At 41.6% G+C, this 23,892-nt stretch overlaps 1 protein-coding gene across 1 annotated transcript in view; it reads left to right on the top strand.

Moving 5' to 3' along the window:
* Positions 1-23,892, top strand: part of rem2 (RAS (RAD and GEM)-like GTP binding 2) — a 56,015-nt gene that overhangs the window by 6,544 nt on the left and 25,579 nt on the right. Inside the window, exons 2-3 of the mRNA XM_032566154.1 lie at positions 3,614-3,950; positions 8,964-9,037. Of these exons, the coding sequence (XP_032422045.1) occupies positions 3,614-3,950; positions 8,964-9,037 (411 nt within the window). The remainder of the gene's footprint in view (positions 1-3,613; positions 3,951-8,963; positions 9,038-23,892) is intronic.

Raw genomic sequence — 23,892 nt, 5'->3', positions numbered from 1 at the left:
CCTGTCTTTCAATTCCTCCGCCGTCACATTAAGCGAATTCAGACCAAGTTGTTTGTCATAAATACAAATTAAGTCCGCAATCTGGTCCCGCAGAGTTTTCCACGGAGCCAGACTATATGAATGGCCTATAACATCATTAGTCAACCCAGTGTCCATAATAACTTTACAATAAATGTAGCAAAAAACACGCAAATTCACACAAGCAGCGCTTTTTAAACACAGCGTTCCGCTCAAGGCAATTAACATACACACACACAGACACACACATACACACGCAAATGCACACGCAGATTCAAACAGCCTCGTGTCGCGGCAACAAGCACAGATCGCCACACACAGAGAAACACAAAGAAACACAGAGAAACACAGAGACACAAAACACAGTTTGAGAAAGACAGGGAGAATAAAATAGAAAATATAAATCCGGCGCCGGCTACAAGAATATAAGATGCATCATTTTGCCCGGGTACAATCTTAGTCCTTATTTCTACTCCAGAAAGGTGATTCAACCTGCTTTCAGTCCTTCATTCTGCCACAGAAAGGTGATACAACCTGCTTTCAGTCCTTAATTCTACCCCAGAAAGGTGATTCAACCTGCTTTCAGTCCTTAATTCTACCCCAGAAAGGTGATTCAACCTGCTTTCAGTCCTTAATTCTGCCACAGAAAGGTGATACAACCTAGACACAAACTTTCCCAATTTTTTCGAAGGGACAGAATTAAGCCTTCAGGAAAAATTCACTTAAAACCTAGCCTTATAACAGCGGTAACGTTAAGCCGACTGCTTGGACCTGCCACGATCCTCTGTTCCCGTTGTCTATTCAAATCTATTAACAACATAATCTTTTAGAGAAGCATCTTCATACATCTGCAGCTTTCCATTCCTGTAGTCACACACCAAAACAGTCAGCACCGATCGCCCACGTGTCGCAGACACGGAAACAAATCAAAGAGTCTTACCCGACTGTAGCGTCCGAGCCGAACCGGGCCAGCGCGTGACAGAGCCGCCCGCTCAGAATCCGCAACCGGCGAGCCCCCAAATTATTAAGGAGGAAAGTTAATAGGTTAGCTTAAATTTTGGAAAAAGCATGGCTCTCCTTTTCCTCCTGGATGCCCGGGTCCCGAGCGGATGTCGTCACGGCCGGCAAGGAAACGGCAAGGCACGATGACGTCACTGAAATACAGAGTTTAATTCAATAGAAAACACCGTATGAATTTAACAAGAAACTTCAGAGTACACAGAAGTACATTCTTTACCTGAGACAAAAGAATTAAAAGAATAAGAACAAAGGCGCCTTTGGAGACAGCTGATGCTTAAAAGCAAAACAGGGCAGTTGTCTGAATTCTTATTATTGAGCATTCCCTTTTCTAGTGAAGGCGTTTCTCTTTGTTAATATATGCAAATAGGGCGTACCCCTGTTTTGACCAACCAAGAGCTACCTTGAAAAAAAACTTAGACCTTCCCCTGAGTTTTAATGACAGATATCAAGAGTCATTTTAGTTATTGAAATTATAAGTTATTTTCACAAAACCTATCTTGCTCCTCTGCAGTCAGCTTCTCCAAAGATTTGAATCTTTACTTTATCACAAACAATAATGAGATAGAAGTCTTTTCCAACCTGTAAAACATAACATTCAAACCATTCCCTTTTGATTCCGATATTGTCATAGTTAGTACATTTTCAAATACATTCCATATACTAGATTAGTACTTGTAGTTTTGGTAATATACTTTAATCTAACATACTATTGCTATTAATATTAAGAAGGTATATCAGAAATTAAACCTAAGTGTTTCCAAGATTCCTAAGTTTGTGATCAACTCCAGATGCAACTCTGAGCTCCTTGGGAAACCCCCGACCTCTGACCTGTGAGCCGGGGAAGATATTCTTTATGGCCTACTAATTTAAAGCCTTTCAGGAGCATGTGTTTTATGGCTGCTTTAAATTTACAGCCTTGCCAGGAGAATGTTTATCTAGGAATGTTGATCTACTTAAACACACATGGCATTAGCTTAACTATATTAAACAATCAAAAAATAGCCATATTTCCTTAACACAAGACATGATGTCCTTTTTTTAAAAGAAATATGATCAATCCATACAGTCTGAAAAAGTGGTAGTATCTTTAAAGCTTGGGTAAATTTTTTTTAGTATATTTGGTAAAGCTGTCACCATGTTGTGACAATATAATATGAGAGTCTGAAAAAATTGGGTTCCTCTGCCGTCTCCCTGTGCTTCCCCTGCTAACTATAGAAGTACAGCCTTCAGAAACAACCAATCACAGCCAGGCGGAGTGTCTTAGCGCTGTCAATTATGCTCGTGTATGTGCCTCACTCTTGCTCTCTGCAAGTTGTTTAACAGAAGCTGCAGCTTCTGTTAAATTTGTAGTGGAGGCACAAAACTCTGAACCAGATGCCAGCTTTTCAATTCTTAGCAGCTAATAGTTAGCTAGTCATGGTATTCTTTAAGTACTTTCAAATAATTTTAATCTGACTCATCTTGTGTTTTTTTTTCTGAACACATCAACTCAACAGGGCAGCTTATTTCAAAATAAAAGAGTCATCCATTGTCATTGTTGAACATAGTTCACAAGACCAAGTCACGAGTTCATGGCAAAGTGCTTCTCAAGACAGACTGGCTAATGTCAACAGATCTGGTGACATGAGATCTCATTCCAGCTTTCTCATTAGTAAACCTGAGCTTGTTTTATTATTTCATGCCAGAATCAAATTCTAATGAAACAGGTGTGTTGTATTTTACTGGACTGTTTATTTTATTTTTTTACGTTATCTTCCTCTTTTCTCATTTTCTGTGTCGTTGCCCTTTGTTTAATTGCTGGTGGTGTTTGTTGAATTTGCCACGCACAGACGCTGAGCCACAGACGCTGGGTGGTGCTTCTGGAGCTGGATTAATAGCTGTATTAATATTGATGAGGGTCATCTACTGTGGACGTGCTGCAGTTGCATATGCATGTGTGCAGAACCATAGATTCATCATGTTGACTCTCCGGCACACCACTGTTCAGTTATGCTCCACAGTGTAGAAATTGCATTTTCACTTGATTTCATGCTGCAGTCGCCATGAACAGTGTATAGTCGCCGGCGCCTCCGGATCACGCTTATACCTTTTGTTACACCGAGCAGAAGCCTCTCTGTCTCTGTCTGTCCCTTGTGATACTTCTCTTTTCTCAGGTCTCCACCTTATTCATTGTCTTTATCAGCCTGCTGTCTCTTACAATCCCTCAGCCCCTCCGCATGTCCAACTCATCTCACTGCCCAGCGAGCCAGCCTTACTACCTCTCCTTTCTGTTTTGTCCTTTGACTCTGTTCTTGTCTATCAGGATCTTCTTCCTCACCCTGGAACCTCACCTTCAGTGTTATCACCTCCCTCTTCTTTGCGCACACACAGGCACCATGTGAAGGCATCCCTTCAGCAAATTTTCCGCCGAGAACATTTACTAGAACAGACAGTGCTTAGCGGTCTGACAGGTAGATGTGCTTCAGAAGCATTTTAAAGCTCGCTCTCCATCCAAAGAAACCATATGCCGTCGACTTGCTCCCCTCCTTCCTCTTACTTGCTCTTACGTTTTCTGTCTGTCTCTGTTTAATTGTAGTACAGTATGTTTCTCACCACGGCGCCACCCCTCCGGCGAGGGAGCACGCCTCTACCCGTCAAGCACCAGCTGCGGCGAGAGGAGGCCGTATCCGACGACTGCGATTGGATATCGGGCCTGGAGGAGCCCACCACGTTGCCTATCAGTGACACAGCGGTGCCTCGAGACGACTCCTTCAGCCAGTTGGCGGCATCCCAGCCGACGTACCAGAGCCATGGAGGGGCGCTGAGGATAGTGCTGCTGGGACAGAACGGCGTGGGCAAGTCGTCGCTTGCCTTATCCCTGGCCGGACAGTCGGACAGATCGCTCTCTATAGACTCTGAGACACAAGCTTGTGGTAATGCATTGAACATTGAGTGGGAGCTCTTTATTAAAAATGCAGCACCTTTTGCATTTGTGGGCAAAGAAAATGTCAGATACATAATACATTTATATTTTTTCATTATAATCCAATCTTTAATTTCAGTACATTTATTATGTGAGAATACTGTTTTAACAAGAACATTGGTACCACAATTATTGGCACCGCCGCTGTCAGTACTTCGTACATTCTCCTTTAAACTGTAGCACATCACCTAATTTTCTTCCATAAAGGTTCACAAGGGTAAAGCAAACAAATAGAGGTACCTTTGAACTTTCCTCTCTGCACAATATATCTAGCTCATCCAGAGTCCTGGATCATGATGTACTTTTCTCTTCAGCATACCCTAGAGGTTTTCTATAGCAGCGGTCCCCAACCTTTTTAGTCACGCGGACCGGTCAGCCCTTCGCAATTTTGCTGCGGGGGGCATCGTAAGTATACTCATTCTGCTGCAAGTTGGCTCAATTTTGACGCGTAAGACGTAACCGGTAAAATCCGGTTTAGGATTTTCAAAATAAAAGATCCGGAAGTAGTTCATTATTTCTTGCGCGGCCCGGTACCAATTGGACAACACACAGCGGCCCGGTGGTTGGGGACCACTGTTCTATAGGATGATTGAAATGCCATGTCGACTACCTCTCCAAGACAGAGACCAGACTGCTGATAATGTTTTAGTTTATACACATAACTTTGCATAAATTTGGTCCAGATTCTAAATGTCAGTTTTATAATTTTAGGCAGGCTGAGTAGATGTTGAAATTAAGCTTTATTATCACAAATTGTACTTTTTTATTAAAAAGAAAAGTCAGTTGCTCCAGAAAAAGACTTTTTGCTAACATCACTCCCAAATAAACAGTCGCCATTTAGACATTGTCTAATGATAGCAGGGGTAGGGATGTGTCCTGTAAGTGGTGGGTGGCTGGTTTGAAACCCCTGCTCCATTGGTCTCACTGGTTGTGTCCTTTGGCAAGGCACTTCACTTGCCTAGCCTGCTGCTGGTGGTCATAGGTGGTGTGGATTAAACAGCAGTCTCACTTCTGTCAGTCTATCTCAGGGCAGGTGTGGCTTAACTGAAACTTACCATCATCAGTGTGTAAATGACTTAGTGCTTTATAGTTCTCAGACTTGATAAAACAAAATACAAATATAGTCTACTTACCATTTAATGGTTGCAATGGAAAATCGGAGGATCCCAGGATTCCTCTGTTTGTTTGCTTCAAGTCTCTATCAATTAGTTTTGAAGAGATTTCTTCCCATTTCTATCCACAGTGCATAGTGGTGAGATTATTCTTAGCCGCTCTTTAGACAAATGATGTTCACGGACATCTTTTTATGGCTATTTGAAATTGTCCAGTTCTTTTGCTTAGGCAAGAAAAAACATCTTTTTTTTGCTCATAGGTCTTACTAAAATACAACCTAAACATTGATACTGGCTGCTTTGTTCATTAATTCAATTACAAATATTTTTGGCCTACATTTAGAAACCACAGGGAGTGGAAGGGTGTGTTTTTACATCTCTTTTACGGATAATTTCCTCAGGTGGTAAAAGAAATGGGTCTTTGTGGCACACCAGGTGTGAAGTATGTTGGAGATTAAAGCTTTGTTAGAACATACACTTTTGAAAAATATTCTAGCAAGATCAACTTATTTCTTCTCTGAGCCACAAAGTCAGTCATCTTGGTTAATCAGCCACTTCCTGCCTTAATGGGATTTAGATTAAGAGACTGCTTTCACATTTGGCATGGTGTGCATACCAAATAATCAACTAAATCCAACAGAATCTAAAAGTCCAAGCAAATAAACAAACATATAATAGACAAGATCATATGAATCAATGTCTTAATACCCTTTATTTTTTGTGGTCCTTCATTTTCGTTTTTGTGTTCCAGTTTTGAGCAGCTTCATATTTTCTTATCCAGCAGAGAGACATGTTAGTGGTCTGGATCTCGTCTTCAGCTTATTTTAGACAATTGGCAGTCTTGCTTATGTTATTCTTCTTTAGACCGCCTGTCTAAAGCTGCCTGTTGTGCTTTTATTGAGCCTAAAGTGTCTTGTTTAAAAAGATTTGGAAGCAAAATCTTGTGGTAAGAGCAGCTGTGTCCACTCCAGAGCCAGATGTGTTAATGGGAGCAGAGAGCAGGCCTGGTGAAATACTTCTCTGCAGTCACAAACCCTGATTCTACAGTACGCTATATCAGAGAGTACACACTTGTATAGTCCTATAATACCTTACAAAAGTTTTATTTTGTTATTATTATTTTTTACAATTTCTGATGTAACAACCAACCACCAATGTGAAAAAAATTTATTGTGTAGTTTTTTTTCCAAAACTTTCTGCAAATAACGAATCGAGGCTTTGAACTACATTTCCCAGCAATTAAAGCCGCAAGACTCTTAGTGTATCTCTATCACCTTTGAACATTTAGAAACTGAATTTGTTTTGTCTTGTTTTTAAAAGTCATGAAGCTGAACAGCAGTTATCAAGGCTACATTTTGATTGGGCCATTCGTAAATAAATATGCATGTAGCTCTAGCTTTTTGTTTTAGATTATGGTGGTGCAGCTTCAACCCTTTTTGCTTCATCTAATGCTGCACTCCAGTCGTAATTGGAACTGGGAACTTCCCAGTTAAAGTAATCAACTGGAACACCCTGTGAATCTGGATTTCACACTGGGAAGCTGGGAGCAACTCCGACTATCGCCCAATTACAAATTGTAAGGCAGACTTTGCTTTTCAGTACGGCCACTCTTTGCATCAACAATTGAAAAATGTGGTAGAAACATATTTATTTTACAAGGCACACAAGCAAGAGTGCGTTGAAAATCAAGATTCAGTTGTGGTTGCAAGCCGCAGCTTGAAGAAGCTCTTTTTCACCCACAATGTGTGTCATTGTTGTGTGAAAGAACGCCTCGCTTCTTTCCTTTTAAGCATATGTCACATTAAAGCAGCCAAAGTTGGACTTTTCATTGCGCTCCGGTGTGGCATCTGTCAGTCAGCGGATCTGCTGACACACAGCTCAGTGTAACACCAGGGCTAATCAGCCGCGGCCCTCGACTCTTCAGCCAGCTAGTCGATCAGTCCTTGTCACCCCGAGGTGACAGCCAACATGCCCCTGGCCCACACTGGAAAGCATTCATTACATCAGCTCCTGTTGTGCTCTTGGATCACTGCACCATATTCAGAAAGAAGAAGGCACTTTCTAGTAATAGTTTTTTGTTTTTTTTACTGCGCGTTCTCATATTCAAAATTAACTTAAAATTTGAAGTCAACAAACCTTATTTAACTTCAAAGTCTTTGAAAACTTTTGTATCAGTGCAAAGTTGAGAAAACGTCTTTTCAAATATGTAAGTGACGGTGTTTATAGCCGTCACTTCTTGGGATTTTTAGGAGAGATTCGCTGTTGAAGATGTTCTGTCCAAGGCATTTATAGATACCTACAGTACTAGAGTAAAATTAACAAAATCAGTTCCACATATATGCTTAAAGAGCTAGTGGATTTAACGTGGTGTACTGTAACACACTTACATTTCAACAGTATTACACAGTCAGGTCATTACCAAAGTTTTTAATTATCTAGAGTTGCACAATTAATGGAATCACATTCGCCATTGGAATGCCAGTGTTTGCTTTATCAAAATGGCAAAGGACGACTCAGAGATAATATTGCCAAGGCCTTTATATTTTTAGTATGGATTCCACGATCTACTTGCCAATAATCTAATTGGCCATATGGATGGACCTTTGCTGCCCTTGATACAAATACCTGATGTTTATTTTTAGTTGCTGAGAAGCTACAGGTCACAGGGTGTGAGCGCCATATTCAGCAATAGGACTGTACTTGCATGTTTAAGCATCACTTAAAGTTTGCACAGCCTTGGAATTTGTCTATAAAGATTCAGTCGAGCCAGATATTATTCATAACCCTGGTTGATTTCGAGCTAAAGTAATGTAACTTTAGCAACATGCGCCTTCTGACTGGAAAATAACACTGATGTAATGCCAATATAGACAATTGTTTGTTGAGTATATTTAACATGTATATATATTTTTTGTTAAATAATAAAAAAAAGAAATTACTTTTATTTCGATAACCATTATACTTTGTCTTCTAATCTTTTTGAGGATGCCTGTGTCATTTTCAATCAGAAAAAAACTTCTTGGTGGCATGAAACTGTAAATCTAAACCTGAAGGGACTGTGAATAATTTTGAGGCTCAGCTGTAGATCTGACTCGACACAAACGGGTGCAGAATGTCAGACTTTTTAATCACCCACAGGGACGTGAGTGAGGGTATCTGAGCAGAATGTGCAGAACCTGCTGGACCTTCCTTTTCAACCTAAGTATTTTTTTTGCTGAAAGATACTTAAAAGATCAAGAAAAACCCCTGTTTCTTACTGTGGGCCATAATACAGTTAAGCTAGTTAAATACAAGTAAAAATAAGTCATAACGGATATTAATCATATACCATCATTGGACAATGATTTGATATTTCTGTTAGAATGGGAACATGCCATACACAATATAGTAATTAAGAATACAGAATTTCTTACATTTGCAGTGTTTGATTAGTGTGACTAGAAAAGCTCTATATAAATTCACTTCATTACCCACTTGGATTTCTACTGCTTCCACTAATAAGACTTGCATAGTTTCAGCAGTTTTAAAGATATCTGTGAAGGAATGTCATCTGGCCTCACTTATTTAAAAAATCCTCCTGACACTTGGATTCACTTTCAGGTCCAAGTGAAGGAACATTTGATAAAAATGGCATTAACCTGCTGCCACTCTAAGACTGTGCCTGGAAATCTGCAGACACTTCCTCCTTTAGCGAATACTGCTCTGCTTTCTGCAACACGATCTAGATATTTTCCCACTTTGTTGGTGAAAGGATGATTTTGTCACAACACATTTACGGCCCAGGAGTTGTGTTGTTTCTGAAGTGGTGGCGAAGCCGTGCTGATGGATGTGACACTGATGTCTGTTTGCAGGTGAGGGCTATGAGTGCACGGTGACGGTGGACGACGAGGACAGCAAAGTCATCATTTTTGACAACTGGAAACAGGTGAGTCACTGACAATTCAGCTGGTTTATTTCTTGCTCCTCACGTTGATTTTGAGCTTTTTGAGGTGAACATTTTCTCTGAGAGTTTGAGATGTGAATAGTCAAACTACTGCGGGCATTGTCTGTGTGTTTAGACTACAGTAACTAAATGGGAAGCAGATTTTATCTTAGTCTTCTGATCAATTCGCTTAACATAATGTCATAATTCACTTAATTTTTATAATACATTCAAACTTTTTGATGATACATTGTATTAGTAAAGAAGGACATAAATTACATTCATGGACTGCAGCATTTTAAGCAACTTTCTGCATGTTTACACGGGGTCTTGCATACCTAATTCAGTTCTGGGAGGCTTTTGCATAGATCGATGTAGATTTCGGAATTTAACAGCTGAACTTTTGAGCTTACCTTATTTTTAACCGCATTCACTTCATATGTAGTAATTGCGGCAATGATTCTAAGCTCTTAAGCTGAAATTTTGTTTACATGAACAGCTTACAGCTGCGATTATGTTGATTATGTTGCAGGGCAGGAACGATTTGTCTCACACTTTACATGTTTGGACAATTGTACCCTCTGGTTTTGGACGCTGTGCAACTGCAACTTTTTGGTTGTTCTATTTTACTTTCAGACAGTTGCAATGATGCATAAACATGGCAATATGGTACTGTTTTCACAACTGGGAGCAGCTGATTAGCATCTCAAACCTCAAATAAAACTTTAACTACGACACCCAATCCGATTCCAATATCTTCCTAATGATATGACCAGATGGAGCAGCAAAAGCAAATGAGATAGATTAGCAGTGCTGGCTAACTGCTGGTGCTATCCAGGACATGTCAAGAGACATGAGATTGAACTTTTAGTATGTCACGAGAGTCATCAAATTGTCATGCAGCAGCAATCTTCAGTCAGAGGTCTCTTCAGATTTGTTGTAAGACTGACTGCTACCAGCATTCTTCTCGCCCACAGCATCACCCTCCACTGAAACTGTTTTAAGATACTCGGATGATAATTTATGATGTTTAATTTCCCTTTAGATAAATTGTGTTTGAAGTGAATTAAATTGAACTGAACTGCAGTGGAATAAAACTCCACTAACGTACTTTTTGTGGAAATGTTTATGTTATCTGGCTAACAGATTAGCGCCACTTTTGCTTAAGTACTTTTTCAGTGTAAGTTGTTTTAAATTCAAACTCATACTCAAAACCAGCTAAAATAGGCGCCCCTTCTGACAAGTTTGGTGTTGACAAAAAACATCCTCCAATTTTCCAGATAACAATAATCGGACGGTATTTATTTGTGACAATGCTTGATTCCAAAAATGTCTTGAGATTTTACCCTGAATGTTATCTTTGACAAATTACCTACCTCATTCAGTGATTAGATTAAATGTTTCTGATTTGACTTCTAACGTTCCTTTTCGAAACATGACATCCGTTAGCGTGGAGCTGAAAAAGTCTGACTCTCAGGATAACCCCAGATTGATATTTCTATTCCAAGGTAAAGTTAGAAGAGAAAGTTTCAAGGCTAACCCCAGCTGGCTGACTGACAGAAAACATCAATGTGAACACCGAGGCAAGGAGAACGTCAAGCCTCATGCTAAAGAACCCGCGGTTCCTCCAATGTCGGCCATCCTTTGCCTGCGCTAATGAAACGGGGAAGGCCATTTGCTCCATTTCTCTGATGGCCATTCGTGTGCTTCCGAGTGGAAGAGTTACAGGAGCGGCTGCACTCGCACTTTTCAAACTCTTTAAAGTTTTCTCATTTGTAAAACTGGAAAGCTCTATCTTTTAAAAATCCAATTCTAAAGCTAAAAGCATGTTTGTTTTTTGGGGGTATTTTTTTTGTGTTATTGCTCTGCTTCATAATTATACTGCAAATCTGGAGCAGTGGAGAATTGAGCCACAACAGGCAGTGAGGGGGGGGGAGCAGCAAAAGCTTGTGAAAACTGCACCTTATGACATTATACCGGCTCAAACAGCATGCGGTTATTTATGGATATTAACGAGATAATCGGGCAGTAGAGCGCTCTAATTACTCTGCAGGGAATATCATCCTATTCCTGATGTCCATTGGGCCAGCAGGGGCCCTTCTTCTTCTTCTTCTTCTTCAGGTTGAATTATTCACATGGAGCTACATTGAACTCTGAAGAACCCCGGAGAAAAACCTGCTCATTTCTCACCAGTAATCTAGCTGTCCTTCCGTCCTGCAGCTGTCATCGCTCTTAAGTGCCCCAGATGGCTTCATGTTTGTTCTAGCAGCGTTTATGTAGAGACCCCCCATGCCCCCACCCCCGCCTCACTTTTAGTTAATTACATCTGTTACTCTTTGCATGTTAAAAAAAAAGAGAAAAAAAAGTGAGGCAGGGCATAAGGGATGAAGCAACAGCGGTGGACGTAAGTTTGGAATGACTCCAGAGAGGACTGGACGGCTTCCCGTTCCTGATGTTTCTTTCGTTTGTGTGTTTTTGGAGATTGTGTTGATTAAAGTCATGCACACAAAACATCCAACAGTAAAAAAAAAAAAAAATCCAGAAAATCAGGTATGAAGTCAGTGCCAGAAACCAGCTTGCGATGGCACTGGATGCTCTGCCAGCACTCGCAGTCCCCGAGAGGTAGGGCTTCCGGCCTCGAGTGTGCTCCACAGGGCAGCCCGACCTACACCCCGGTTACCACGGCAACATGCACAGACACGAGCACACGAGACGTGCACGCACAAGGGCAGGATTAATCACTCATTCACGCATGGCATCATGCTAGAATGGTCAGCATGCGGCACTGCTGGCGGTGGAGGGGGCGGGTGAGGGGTCGCTCTCTCACCGCAACAAAATCAGCGCCTTACCCCGCGACACAAACTGGGGGAAAACGATGAGAAAAGCTGTTATGCTCAGCAGTTGCTTCTTTTGCGTTTCAACCCAGCTGATTGACGGCGAGGTCGAGCAGTCGGAGGAGGAATTTTCACCGGACACAACAAATCCCAAGTGGACTAAACTGGGAAGGCCAGATTTCCACACAGAGCTGTGAAAAAGTATTTGTCCCCACACAGATTTGTTTAATAGTTGTTTTTTCTTTTTTGGGGGGGTCACATTTACGTGTTTCAGATAACCAAGCAATTTTTAAACAGAAGAAAAAGAGAACCAGAGTCCGTACACAGTGGATTTTTTAAATTGTTAATTCAGTTATTAAAGGAAAGAAGTGACCCAAAGGTTTCATTTATATTGCTGCCCTGTTCTTCTTTTCAGAATTGCTTTGACTCAGTCTCTTTGGAGGCCTGTACAAGGTCATTCCACTGCAAGTCCAGAATTTCTTTGTGACATTCAGATGGGGGACTTGGAGGTGTGCTTTGGATCATTGCACTGTTGGATGAGGTTTCCTTCTCCATAAAACATGCCAAGGTCCTAAAGCAGCCACACTACCACCACAGTGTTCCTGTCAATATGATGCTCTATTCCTGAAATACCATTTAGGCTTTACATCAAATGACACATGAGTTATGACATTATCCAGTGTTTTGTTAGGGTAGACCTGATCCAATATCGAAAATTGGTCGATATCAGGCAAAAAATGAATATCGGATTATATTAGCCGGCACCTAAATCAGACCTATTGATTAACAACAAATGGGTCAGTTGTTCTTATTATTGTATTCTACTTGAGTAGCATCACTTGATCAAGCCTTTTCTAACACTCCACACAACAAAATAAGTAATAAAATCATATTTGATTCGTGCTGATATCATATCGGGTCGATATAGTACCAGCCAATTCTTAAAGCTACGTTATCTGTATCGTATCAGAAGTGAATAAGTTGTATTGGGACACCCAATATAACTTGGATGTAATTTTTAGTGGCTAGCCATTCTCTCCGCCTGTGTATTTGGTTGGCATCTCACTGAGAAAAGCCTCAAATATTAGTGATAAAAGTTTCTGAATTCCTTCAAATAAGATTCAGATGTTTTGCTGTTTGAGATTTAATAGCCAACATTGTGTTTTCAGAGATGTTCCAGTCGCAATTATTAATATTTAATTAATATATTTTTTAATTTTAATTCTACAAACAGGCATATGAAACTGAACTCAGCTTTCCAAGAAATTATAATTTACAATTTACACTTTAATTTTGACTTACGGTAGTTACTTTACATATATTACTAACATGGATGAGATTACCTTTTTTTTTTTACTCTTAATAAATGAATTCGTCATCTAAAAACTGCTTTTGTATTTACTCGGGCGGTTTTTGATAGTGAAATTTGTTGGAGCCAAGCAGGTGTGTATGTGTTCACCTCCAGCGCACATGCACAGAAGGCAGAGAGTCTGTTCAGGCAGACGCCGGGGCGTTGTGAGTGTTGTGGGTGTCATGAAACGTAGGATGGTTTAAATAAGTCATCCATGCACCAGAAATAGAAACGCTGACATACTTGGCCTTGACCTAGCTGGTCTGTGATGTCCTCTGCTTTAGATCGACAAGAATGTCTTACACAGCTCGTTGTTTACGGAGAGGCCCTGTCATCATTCTCTTTATTGCGTTTGGGTGAATTCATATCAAGCTTGAATCACTTTTAGCCTTTTCATTATTATTTGATAACTTGAAATTAAAATATTTATCATAGGCAGCAGATTGGTGCTGCCAGAGGCCTGGGAAAATGTAAGATGCACATGCATGCGGTTATGAAAGTGAGCTGCTGACCTTTTTAAAAACTTGGATGCCTTATTATGTTTTGGGAGGTTAGAGAAGAAAAAAATAAGGATGTAATTTAGAGGGCAGCAATTGCTTTGCAGCTGCATTTTGTTGTTCACTTAGAAGAGGGAAGCAAAAATCACTTTGCCAGTTCTTGGAACTGAGATAGGCTGGTGTTGAATCAAGCCCAAGGAAGGAAGTTTCTCGACATTTAATCTTCTTCCTGTCAGTGCTGTACTGCGCTGTTTGTATTGCTTGCTAGGCAGTTTAGTTTGTTCTCTTTTTTTTTTTTTTTTTCTTTTTGTGGGCTCTAGTGTCCCTCACACGACAGTAGGCCGACAGGAAACGGGGAAGGAGAGGGGGAAGACACTCGGCAAATATCCTCGGGTCCGGGAGTCGAACCCGCAACGTCCGTGTCGAGGACCCAAGGCCTCCAAACATGGGTCGCGCCAACCACCACGCCACCACGGCACGCCCCAGTTTGTTCTCTTTTTGCTGTGTACCAAACTCAAATTGGTAGAAAATCCAGTTCAAAGTTACAGCGTTTACACCATTCAACAGAAATATTTAGTTGTAATAAATAATGTTGTTGGACTTCTGTGCTCGTCATGGATTGTCCATAACGAACACCATGTTCAAGCATAAGGGTGTCCTTATGTGCACTTGGCACCAGGACACCCTAGGACGCAGTTCGATGATCGACTTTGTCATCGTTTCATCGGATCTGCGGCCGTATGTCTTGGACACTCGGGTGAAGAGAGCTGCGGAGCTGTCCACTGACCACTACCTGGTGGTGAGTTGGCTCCAGTGGTGGGGGAGGAAGCCGGTCAGACCTGGCAGGCCCAAACGTGTTGTGAGGGTCTGCTGGGAACGTCTGGCGGAATCCCCTGTGAGACGGAGCTTTAACTCCCATCTCCGGCAAAACTTCGAACACGTCCCGGGGGATGTGAGGGACATGGAGTCTGAGTGGACCGTGTTCCGTGCCTCCATTGTCGAGGCGGCCAATCGGAGCTGTGGCCGCAAGGTTGTCGGTGCCTGTCGCGGCGGCAACCCGTTGGTGGACACCTTCGGTGAGGGATGCCGTCAGGCTGAAGAAGGAGTCCTATCGGGCCTTTTTGGCCTGTTGGTATGGCACCAACACTGTTTATAGTGGGGATGGTGTGCTGCTGACCTCTACTCGGGACGTTGTGGGCCGGTGGGCAGAATACTTCGAAGACCTCCTCAATCCCACCAACATGCCTTCCATTGAGGAAGCTGAGCCTGGGGACTCTGGGTTGGGCTCTCCAATCTCTGGGGACGAGGTCGCCGAGGTGGTTAAAAAGCTCCTCGGTGGCAAGGCCCCGGGGGTGGATGAGATCCGCCTGGAGTTCCTTAAGGCTCTGGATGTTGTAGGGTTGTGTTGGCTGACGCGACTATCGCATGGACATCGGGGGCAGTTCCCCTGGATTGGCAGACTGGGGTGATGGTCCCCCTGTTCAAAAAGGGGGACCGGAGGGTGTGCTCCAGTTATAGAGGGGTCACACTCTTAAGCCTCCCTGGCAAGGTCTATTCAGGGGTCCTGGAGAGGAGGGTCCGTCGGATAGTCGAACCTCGGATTCAGGAAGAGCAGTGTGGTTTTTGTCCTGGTCGTGGAACACTGGACCAGCTCTACACCCTCGGCAGGGTCCTGGAGGGTGCATGGGAGTTCGCCCAACCAGTCTACATGTGTTTTGTGGACCTGGAGAAGGCGTTCGACCGTGTTCCTCGGGGAGCCCTGTGGAGGGTTCTCCAGGAGTATGGGGTACCGGGCCCTATGATACGGGCTGTCAGGTCCCTGTATGACCGGTGTCAGAGTCTGGTCCGCATTGCCGGCAGTAAGTCGGGCTCATTTCCGGTGAGAGTTGGACTCCGCCAGGGCTGCCCTTTGTCACCGATTCTGTTCATCACTTTCATGGACAGAATTTCAATTTATTCTGTTATGGGAAGATGTCTTACTTGGCCTCACTAAAATCATGCTTAACAATTCAGAGTTTCTCATAAATCCTTTATTGCCGCTAGCTAAATATCATATTCATTGTTCCAGGTAGAGAAAGCCATGCCTTGCTGCATTTTACAATGAAGTTAAGTTTTATATCCTGACTATGAAAGACTCTGACAAAAAATAGCCACTAAAATAATTTAAATCTGTACTGCTTTGAGTTGGGAATCGAAGCCCCTTAGCTTTTTCTTGAATATGTTTATCTGTATTTGTTTTTCTTGAGGCATAACAAATGTTTCACTCTGTCGTTATACAGGGTATCTGAGAATAAAGTTTAAAAAAAAACATCCCCCTCCCCCCCCCCTGCCTTTCCCCCCACCCACGCAACAGACTTCTTGTGGCTTTGATGTGAAGCAGTGATGTCACTCATCCTGTCTGTGACATCACTGGTCACTGTCTCTGTATTCCCAGATTCCACAGAAAAATTCATTTGCGGTTTTAGGTTCGACACGAAGAGACAAGTATCATGGCAGAGATGAATTGTTTTTCGGCAGGAATAAAAACTACTTCAATGGGAGGAAACGATTTCCTGTTGGCAGGAACAGACATTTTTGAGAGGAACTGTGAGAAGTACAAGCGTGAAAACAAGCAGCTTAAAGAGATGGTGGCAACGTTGATGAAGAAAATCGAGCGTCTTCAACGTAGCCAGAACACCAGCGACGTGAGAAGCTATGAAACAGTGAACGAGATGCTTCGAAGTCGCAATGAACATTGCAAACAAAAAATCAGACAACTCACTTCAGATTTGGACGAAGCTAGGAATACGGCACAGCGATTACAAACCGACTACGACTCCATGGTGAGAACCAATGTGCTCCTGGAACGGACACACAAAACTATAAAAGAAAACACACAGGATTCGCTGAGAAAGATGAGAGAAAAGATTGAATTCCTGGAAGCGGAAAATGATCAACTTAACAAAGAGATTGTTGCTTTAAAAGTGAAGCTGGACAGAGTTAGATCAAGGATGGCAAAAAAATCAGAGGATGAGACGCTGTTGCTGGAGGAAACGCCAAAGAGAACAATATTTCAGAGAATCGGGCGCACTTTTCTGGAAATATACGAGTCGGGAACGATAGGGAACTGGTTGTCATCATGGATCTTTTAATTTCTAAAGTCTTCTGTGTCCGTTCCAGGAGCACATTGGTTCTCACCATGGCCTGATTCAATTAGTACGACTGGTTCATTGTTGTTATTCAACCATGTTTCTGTCAGAAACATAACATTGATGTTAAGCACAGTGATGAAATCATTAATTAATAGAGCTTTAGCGCAGAGAAATCTGGTATTTAAAAGAGCTAGTTTAAGTGCCTTTTGAGGCCAAAAGTTCTTCAGTCTGAGGTTCCTTTAGGCAGGGGAACAGTCTGATGTTTGAATTAGGACAGCTGTATTTTATATTTCTGATTTTTGTAAATTTTCTTGTAGTGATCCGGACAGGTAATGTCCTGTTTTGCTGTGCCGGGGGGCCAGACACATTCTGGAGGAAGATATGTGTAAAGATAAAATCTGGACCCCAGCCTTAGACCTCAGAAACACAGAGTGGTGGATCCTCTGGGAAGTTAGAGATTCTTGTCACCGATTCTGTTCATCACTTCCATGGACAGAATTTCTAGGCGCAGCCAAGGTGTTGAGGGGATCCGATTTGGTGGCCTTGGGATCTCATCTCTGCTTTGTGCGGACGATGTGGTCCTTTTGGGTTCATCAGGTCGTGATCTGCAGCTCTCGCTGGAGCGGTTCGCAGCCGAGTGTGAAGCGGCTGGGATGAGAATCAGTGCCTCCAAATCCGAGGCCATGGTCTTGAGCCAGAAAAGGGTAGAGTGCCTTCTCCGGGCCAGGGGGGGTGTCCTGCCCCAAGTGGAGGAGTTCAAGTATCTTGGGATCTTGTTCACGAATGGGGGAAGAAGGGAGCAGGAGATCGACAATAAGCACTTTTGGCATACCTTTCGTTTCCTGGTGGTTTACCTGATTTGTCCTTTGGAGCTTTTCGGGGTGGATGTGTTGGTGTTGCCTCATTGTTGATGTTTGAAGGCAAGGTTTCACTCAGAGGCTCAGGCTGGAGTGCAGAAAATCTGTTTTTCAGTGGGATTCCCACGGAGTCAGAATGTTTTGAGGCCCGGGCGGGTCGCTCTGTCCTTGGGAGCGGGGTCTGTGGAACTGTTTTGGTTGCAGCTGCTTGTTTGTTTGTTTTTCTTTGGTGGAGCAGGTGTTGAGGTTGAAGGTGGGTTTCGGCTCAGAGCCGGCCACGCTGATTCGTCCAGGTGAGGGATTTCTCCCTGTCAGTCGTCTCATCGGATCTGCAGTGTGAGACTTTTGTTTCGGCTTGGCACCCAGAGCGTTCCAGGGTGAGCTGCTTGATGCGAGGCGTACAGCCTCTCCGTTGATTTGAGGAAGAGTTGTCTCATTTCCACAGGTAGCGTTGATTTCAAAGTTCACCTCCAGCAGTTTGATCTTCATTTCTATAGACTGAAGTCGTTGTATAATACTGCTAATGTCCCTTGGGTCGGCTGGAGGCATTTTGTCCTGGTTCTACTTGGAGATGAAGAAAAGTAAGGTAAAAATAAAAGTAAGAAAAAACCCCAGTCCTTAGGTTTGTAGTAATCCAGTTATGATGTTGATAATGTAAATATAACTATAAAAACTGTCACTTTAAAAAGTAACACAAATTCAATCAGTGAATCTGTGTTTATTTCTTAAATACCTTTTCTCGCTGAGACTTAGTTACATCTTCTATCACTGAAAATTAAAGGCAATTAATTATTAAGGTCATAAATCACTCCATTGATTAAATTTTGACATAAGGGTGACTCTATAGTCTCTATTGTTCACTTATTTATGTTGTTGAAGCCTGATCCTAATGCTATGAAGCATTATATTTAGTATCAGGGTTAAGGTGTAGATTAAGTTTAGACTGAGGTTAGGAGTAGTTTTGTGTTCTGGCAACGTCAAGGTTTGGGGTTGTCTAATGGTGCGTTCACACCAAATGCGTTACGTCAAAAATGTGCCCAAAGCTTCAAGTTCAACGCGTGTCCACTTTGCTGCGTTCACACCAAACTCCTTTTGAGCGTCAGGCGCGTCTGGTTTACAGTCAAAGTCTATGTGGAGGCTCGTCGAAGGCCGTTGTGCGTTTTGAATCGTTTGACGCGTCAAGAGCGTCCAACGGAAAACAACGACTAGAGCTGACGTGCCCTCGACTCGCCTCCACAGTCTTTTAATGTACACCAGATGCACCAAATGCTAGTTGTCAAGCATTTCACGTCAAGCGTCTGCATTCAAAGTGCACAGGCGTCGACCTTGAAGCATCGGAGGAAACTGGTTGTCATCATGGTTCTTTTAATTTCTAAAGTCTTCTGTGTCCGTTCCAGGAGCACATTGGTTCTCACCGTGGCCTGATTCAATTAGTACGATTGGTTCATTATTGTTATTCAACCATGTTTCTGTCAGAAACATAACATTGATGTTAAGCACAGTGATGAAATCATTAATTAATAGAGCTTTAGCACAGAGAAATCTGGTATTTAAAAGAGCTAGTTTAAGTGCCTTTTGAGGCCAAAAGTTCTTCAGTCTGAGGTTCCTCTAGGCAGGGGAACAGTTTGATGTTTGAATTAGGACAGCTGTATTTTATATTTCTGATTTTTGTAAATTTTCTTGTAGTGATCCGGACAGGTAATGTCCTGTTTTGCTGTGCCGGGGGGCCAGACACATTCTGGAGGAAGATATGTGTAAAGATAAAGTCTGGACCCCGGCCTCAGACCTCAGAAACGCAGGGTGGTGGATCCTCTGGGAAGTTAGAGTCAGGTGGCTTAAATGAAGAGAGGTCTGCTACGTGAGCGCTAAGGAGAGACGTGCCGAGGAGAACCTGCTGATTCATTCCACCTGTAAATTTAAGAAACTCTGGTCCAGAAGACATTTCTTCATAGGTATCTTGTGAATCCTGTGAATGAGTAGAGGAGCAGAGAGGGGCGGGTAGGGGGGAAGGAAAAAGGGAACCAGTCTCTCTGTCTCCAGTCGATGTATCAGCTTGTTTTTTAACGGGTTGCTCCTGATATGCAGAGGGTTCCATATAGTCAGAACTCCTTGATCCTGCCCTTCTGAAGCTGCTACCCCCGCGACCCGACCCCGGATAAGCGGAAGAAGATGGATGGATGGATAAATAATGTTTACTTTTTTATTCACCTTTTTTCTCCATTAGGAGCATTTTGCTTGATTTGTTTGGAGGTTTAAAGCCTCCTTTTATTTCTAATACTGTGAATATTCTGTTTTGTGATTCATTTGAAGCAGCTAATAGCAGTGTTTTTGCATGTTGAATTATAATTTTAAGACCATTTTTGAAATTTTTATTTTTAAAATTAGGCCTACTCTACTGCAATGCAGTGTTATAGGCAGAGTAAATTTTATAAGCAAATTGGTATATCACTTGTTGGTGGTAAGAGACTTGATTTGGACTTTGTGTTAAAAGACTTAATGGCTGAACTTGCCCTCTCTAAGGGTTAGAGACTAAAACTGGAATTGGAAAAACCGTGCTTGAAATCGAGTCACCGCTTGAAACGACCATCTATCATCCATCTATAGCCACTGTTTCAAAAAGGAGGTACTGAACCAGAACCAGTTGAAGCGTGTCCACAAAATGGTTCAATGCTCATCCATGGCTTTATTTCTTTATTTGTAATTCTTGCACAATCGTGGAAAAAGACGTGAGCATTGTCTTTGTCAGCTTCCCATCTGCTTAGCTTCTCCATGGTTCTTCGTTTATACGCTATGAAGTACAAGAGATTAATGGAACCGCTGGGTAAAAGCGCATGCCATTGTTGATCAATGAGGAATCTATTGTACCCTTAGGCTAAGCAGTGAGCAACCATTTCTATCCAATAGGAATGCCTTCAGATAAAAACAAAAACCCATAGGTGTCATCTCTTTTCTTTAGAGTTTTGTCTGAAATGTGTTGCTTCACCTTGCTTGTTTTCATAGTTCAGTGGGTATTTGGCAAAATATTATAACTTACATATTCTGCATATTTAATCAGCTGCACTGAATCAAGCTCTTTCAACAACACTTTCAATAGCGCTTCAAGAAATATCTGAATAGCTAAGGTTTCAACCAGCAATTAAACTTTGGAAATTTTTATCTTAACATACTTCCAAACCTTTGCATGCTGATTTTCTTTTCTTAATTTTCATATCTTTATATATGTAATATAAAGCTTTAGTTTATTTTCCAAAATAAACTAGCATTATAGCATGTTGCTGTCCTTATAGCATTTGAGCTAACATTTAAAAACAATAGATTCATTTGTTTGGGCTTTCTTGAACCTATAAGAACATATTATTAAAACAATCACTGTGATGAACTAAGGATAATACATCTAGATTTAAACTGTCAAACAAAATTAAGTTACAGCAGTATAATTTAGCCTTGTTTGCTGAATAACAGTCATGTGGAAAAATGTGGATCCGCTACAACATTCTGTAGTTTTAAACGAACAAAAGACCTTTTGTCAGTTTTGGAAAATGTAATAAAAAATGCTTTTATAGTCTTCCTTGAAATGACGGAGATCATACACAAATTCATTACACCTGAATTGAATGGTCATTGATCGATATTTAGAAGAAGGATTGCCCTGTTTAATTTTGTAATCAACTATTCCACTGTGCAAAAAATGTGGACATTTAAAAACGACTGCCATTGTTCCTTGGTCTTACTATCAAAGTTCACCCCAAGAGCAAACCACAATTTAATAATAGAAATTGTGTGACTTCCTGCACACTATTTGTCAATATAATTTGCTTAGTAAATAAAATATGTATCATTTGTGTTGTTAATCAGCAATTAATCAGAGATATGTAATGAGATAATTACAATTTAAGGAAGTCTGGTAATTTTTCCACGGCTGTCAGATGAATATTCATAAAGGTGAATTTCAGGACAGGTTTGCAAAGTTACTGACGAACAATTGTGCAGATAGAAGGAAAGTACTCAAGAGACACGACACCGTATGGCTGACAGCTCTAAAGCCCATTGTGGATGTTTAGGCAGATGGATTGGAGAGCTGGAAAACAGAGGAGGATGGGAGAGTTTGGCACATAGCGTAATGTTAGAACAACTCAGAGGTACAAAGGAGTTGGATTATGGAGCTTGTCACGTGAGGAGGAGATATTTAACAGGACGAGGAGGAGGTATTTAAGGATTGTAGTATTGTGTTCAGTGAAACAGGTTCTGGTGATAACGTGAGCGGCTGAGTTCTGAACCAGTGGAGGTTTGTGGGATAAACCACAGGAAGAGACCAACAGCTGTGATGATCAATACAACAATGACAAGAATCTGGTGTGAGAAATTAACAAAAGGTGGCGTGAAAATGAAAGTATGAGGAAAAAGAACGAGTACTGATACATTTTTCAAAATACTGGGCGCTGTCAAGGATTACACCTACATTCTCAACATGAAGTGATGGACGAATAGTTACTGCCCATCCAGCTTCTTAGAAAGAGTCGACCAAGAGCAGAAATGTTCTTTTTCATCTGTGTTTACTTTGACAAAATTTTCATCAAATTCTATCTTAATTTAATCTAAACAACCAGACAAAACAGGCAGGAACAAAAGAGTTGGCCATGGCAAATGGGTACAGCTGTGTGTCATCTGCATAGCAGTTAAACTGAAGATTAATAATTTATAGACTGGGCCCTTGGACTGAGCTCTGTGGAACACCGCTGGTTAACAGTAAGGGTTTCTGACTCAATGCAGCTGTAAATAAATAATGTGAACCAACAATCAGAATGATTGCGGTACTCGTGTGACCAACAAGACATTTGGTACCTTAATTGAAGTGCTTTTGTGGTGTAGGGGGGATGAAAACTAATGAAATAGCTTCTCATATTTATTATTGATTACTATGAATCTGATTCGCTGCTGTCTTTTTCATTATTAATCTAGACAATACAAAGTTGGGAGTGAGTCAAAAGTGATTTTAATCATTTGGATGAACATTAGCATCTGTTGCAGAAAATTGCAGAAAAAACATAACTGCATATGTTAAATAATAAAGACCAGAATTATTGAATCAGCTTTCAGTTCGCATATGCTTGGTTTCCAGCAGCTTGATGTTTTATTCATTCCCTCTGACATAAGGAGGGAAACAAAGCAGCGGTACTTGTGTGCTCATCATGTTTACATTTATTGATTTTATGGAGAGATATTGAAACAACAAAGTAGACAGAAATTAAATGGATAAATGCACTTAATTATTATAGCACTGTAGACCACTCACTGAAATTTGTACCATAGCCCACCTCCACACATACACACTGCTACAGCTTTCTTTAGTCGATATTATGTTCTGTTGAGGTGCTTTTGTTGGTATTAAACAAGAGAATAAGGTATAATAGCTTCCATCTTCTTTTGTTGGTATGTGTAAGGACACATATTTTTCCTGAATCCACAACCTGCAAAAAAGAAAAAACAATTGTAAGATAAACGCACTAACTCCAAGATTATTTGCCAAAAATGTTGCAGTATATTTAATTTAATGTTCCCCTAATACTTTTTCTACTTATACTAAGTAGACTTTTTCTACTTATACTACATTGTTGCCAAGACACAAATCCTCTTTTATCCTCCCCCTAAATATGAAGGTCAGAGGTCGGGCGTGAACAGCATGACTAGTGTGCAGGGATTCAGGGATTTGCTAATGGACAGGCTGGAGGCTCCACATGCCAACATACTGTATGAAGGCTCAAATCTGGGTCATACAGAAACACTCACTATTACGCCGTGCCTTAGAGTGTGCACCATGCGACTGTGTGAGGAGGTGGTTTGACACGACGTGCAACAGCGTGTATTGTCGTACAGTACATTGCTTTGAGGTCGGTTGAATTCAGCAATCGCTGGCCTCTGAAGGTTGGCGTATGTGTATTAATGCACGAGCAGATGTGTGTTTTGCCATTGCAGCGTATGCAGCTATGACCTTAGTAATGCATTTCCTGTGGGGCGCTTCGCCTCTTTGTAGGAAAACATGGAAAAAAGAGGAAAAGTACCAGCTCAGCGCTCCGTCTTCATGGAGCTTCGTCATGCTGTCGTCAGGTTTTTGCCTTTGCCACATAGCGACATTCTCTGCCTCCTTTTTATATCTCTACTCTCTCTCTCTGCTTGCTTCCTTTTCCTGT

Source organism: Xiphophorus hellerii, chromosome 6, assembly GCF_003331165.1.
Source record: "Xiphophorus hellerii strain 12219 chromosome 6, Xiphophorus_hellerii-4.1, whole genome shotgun sequence".
NCBI lineage: Eukaryota > Metazoa > Chordata > Actinopteri > Cyprinodontiformes > Poeciliidae > Xiphophorus > Xiphophorus hellerii.
The sequence above is the reverse complement of the archived record's forward strand: the minus strand, read 5'-3'. Positions and strand labels throughout refer to the sequence as shown.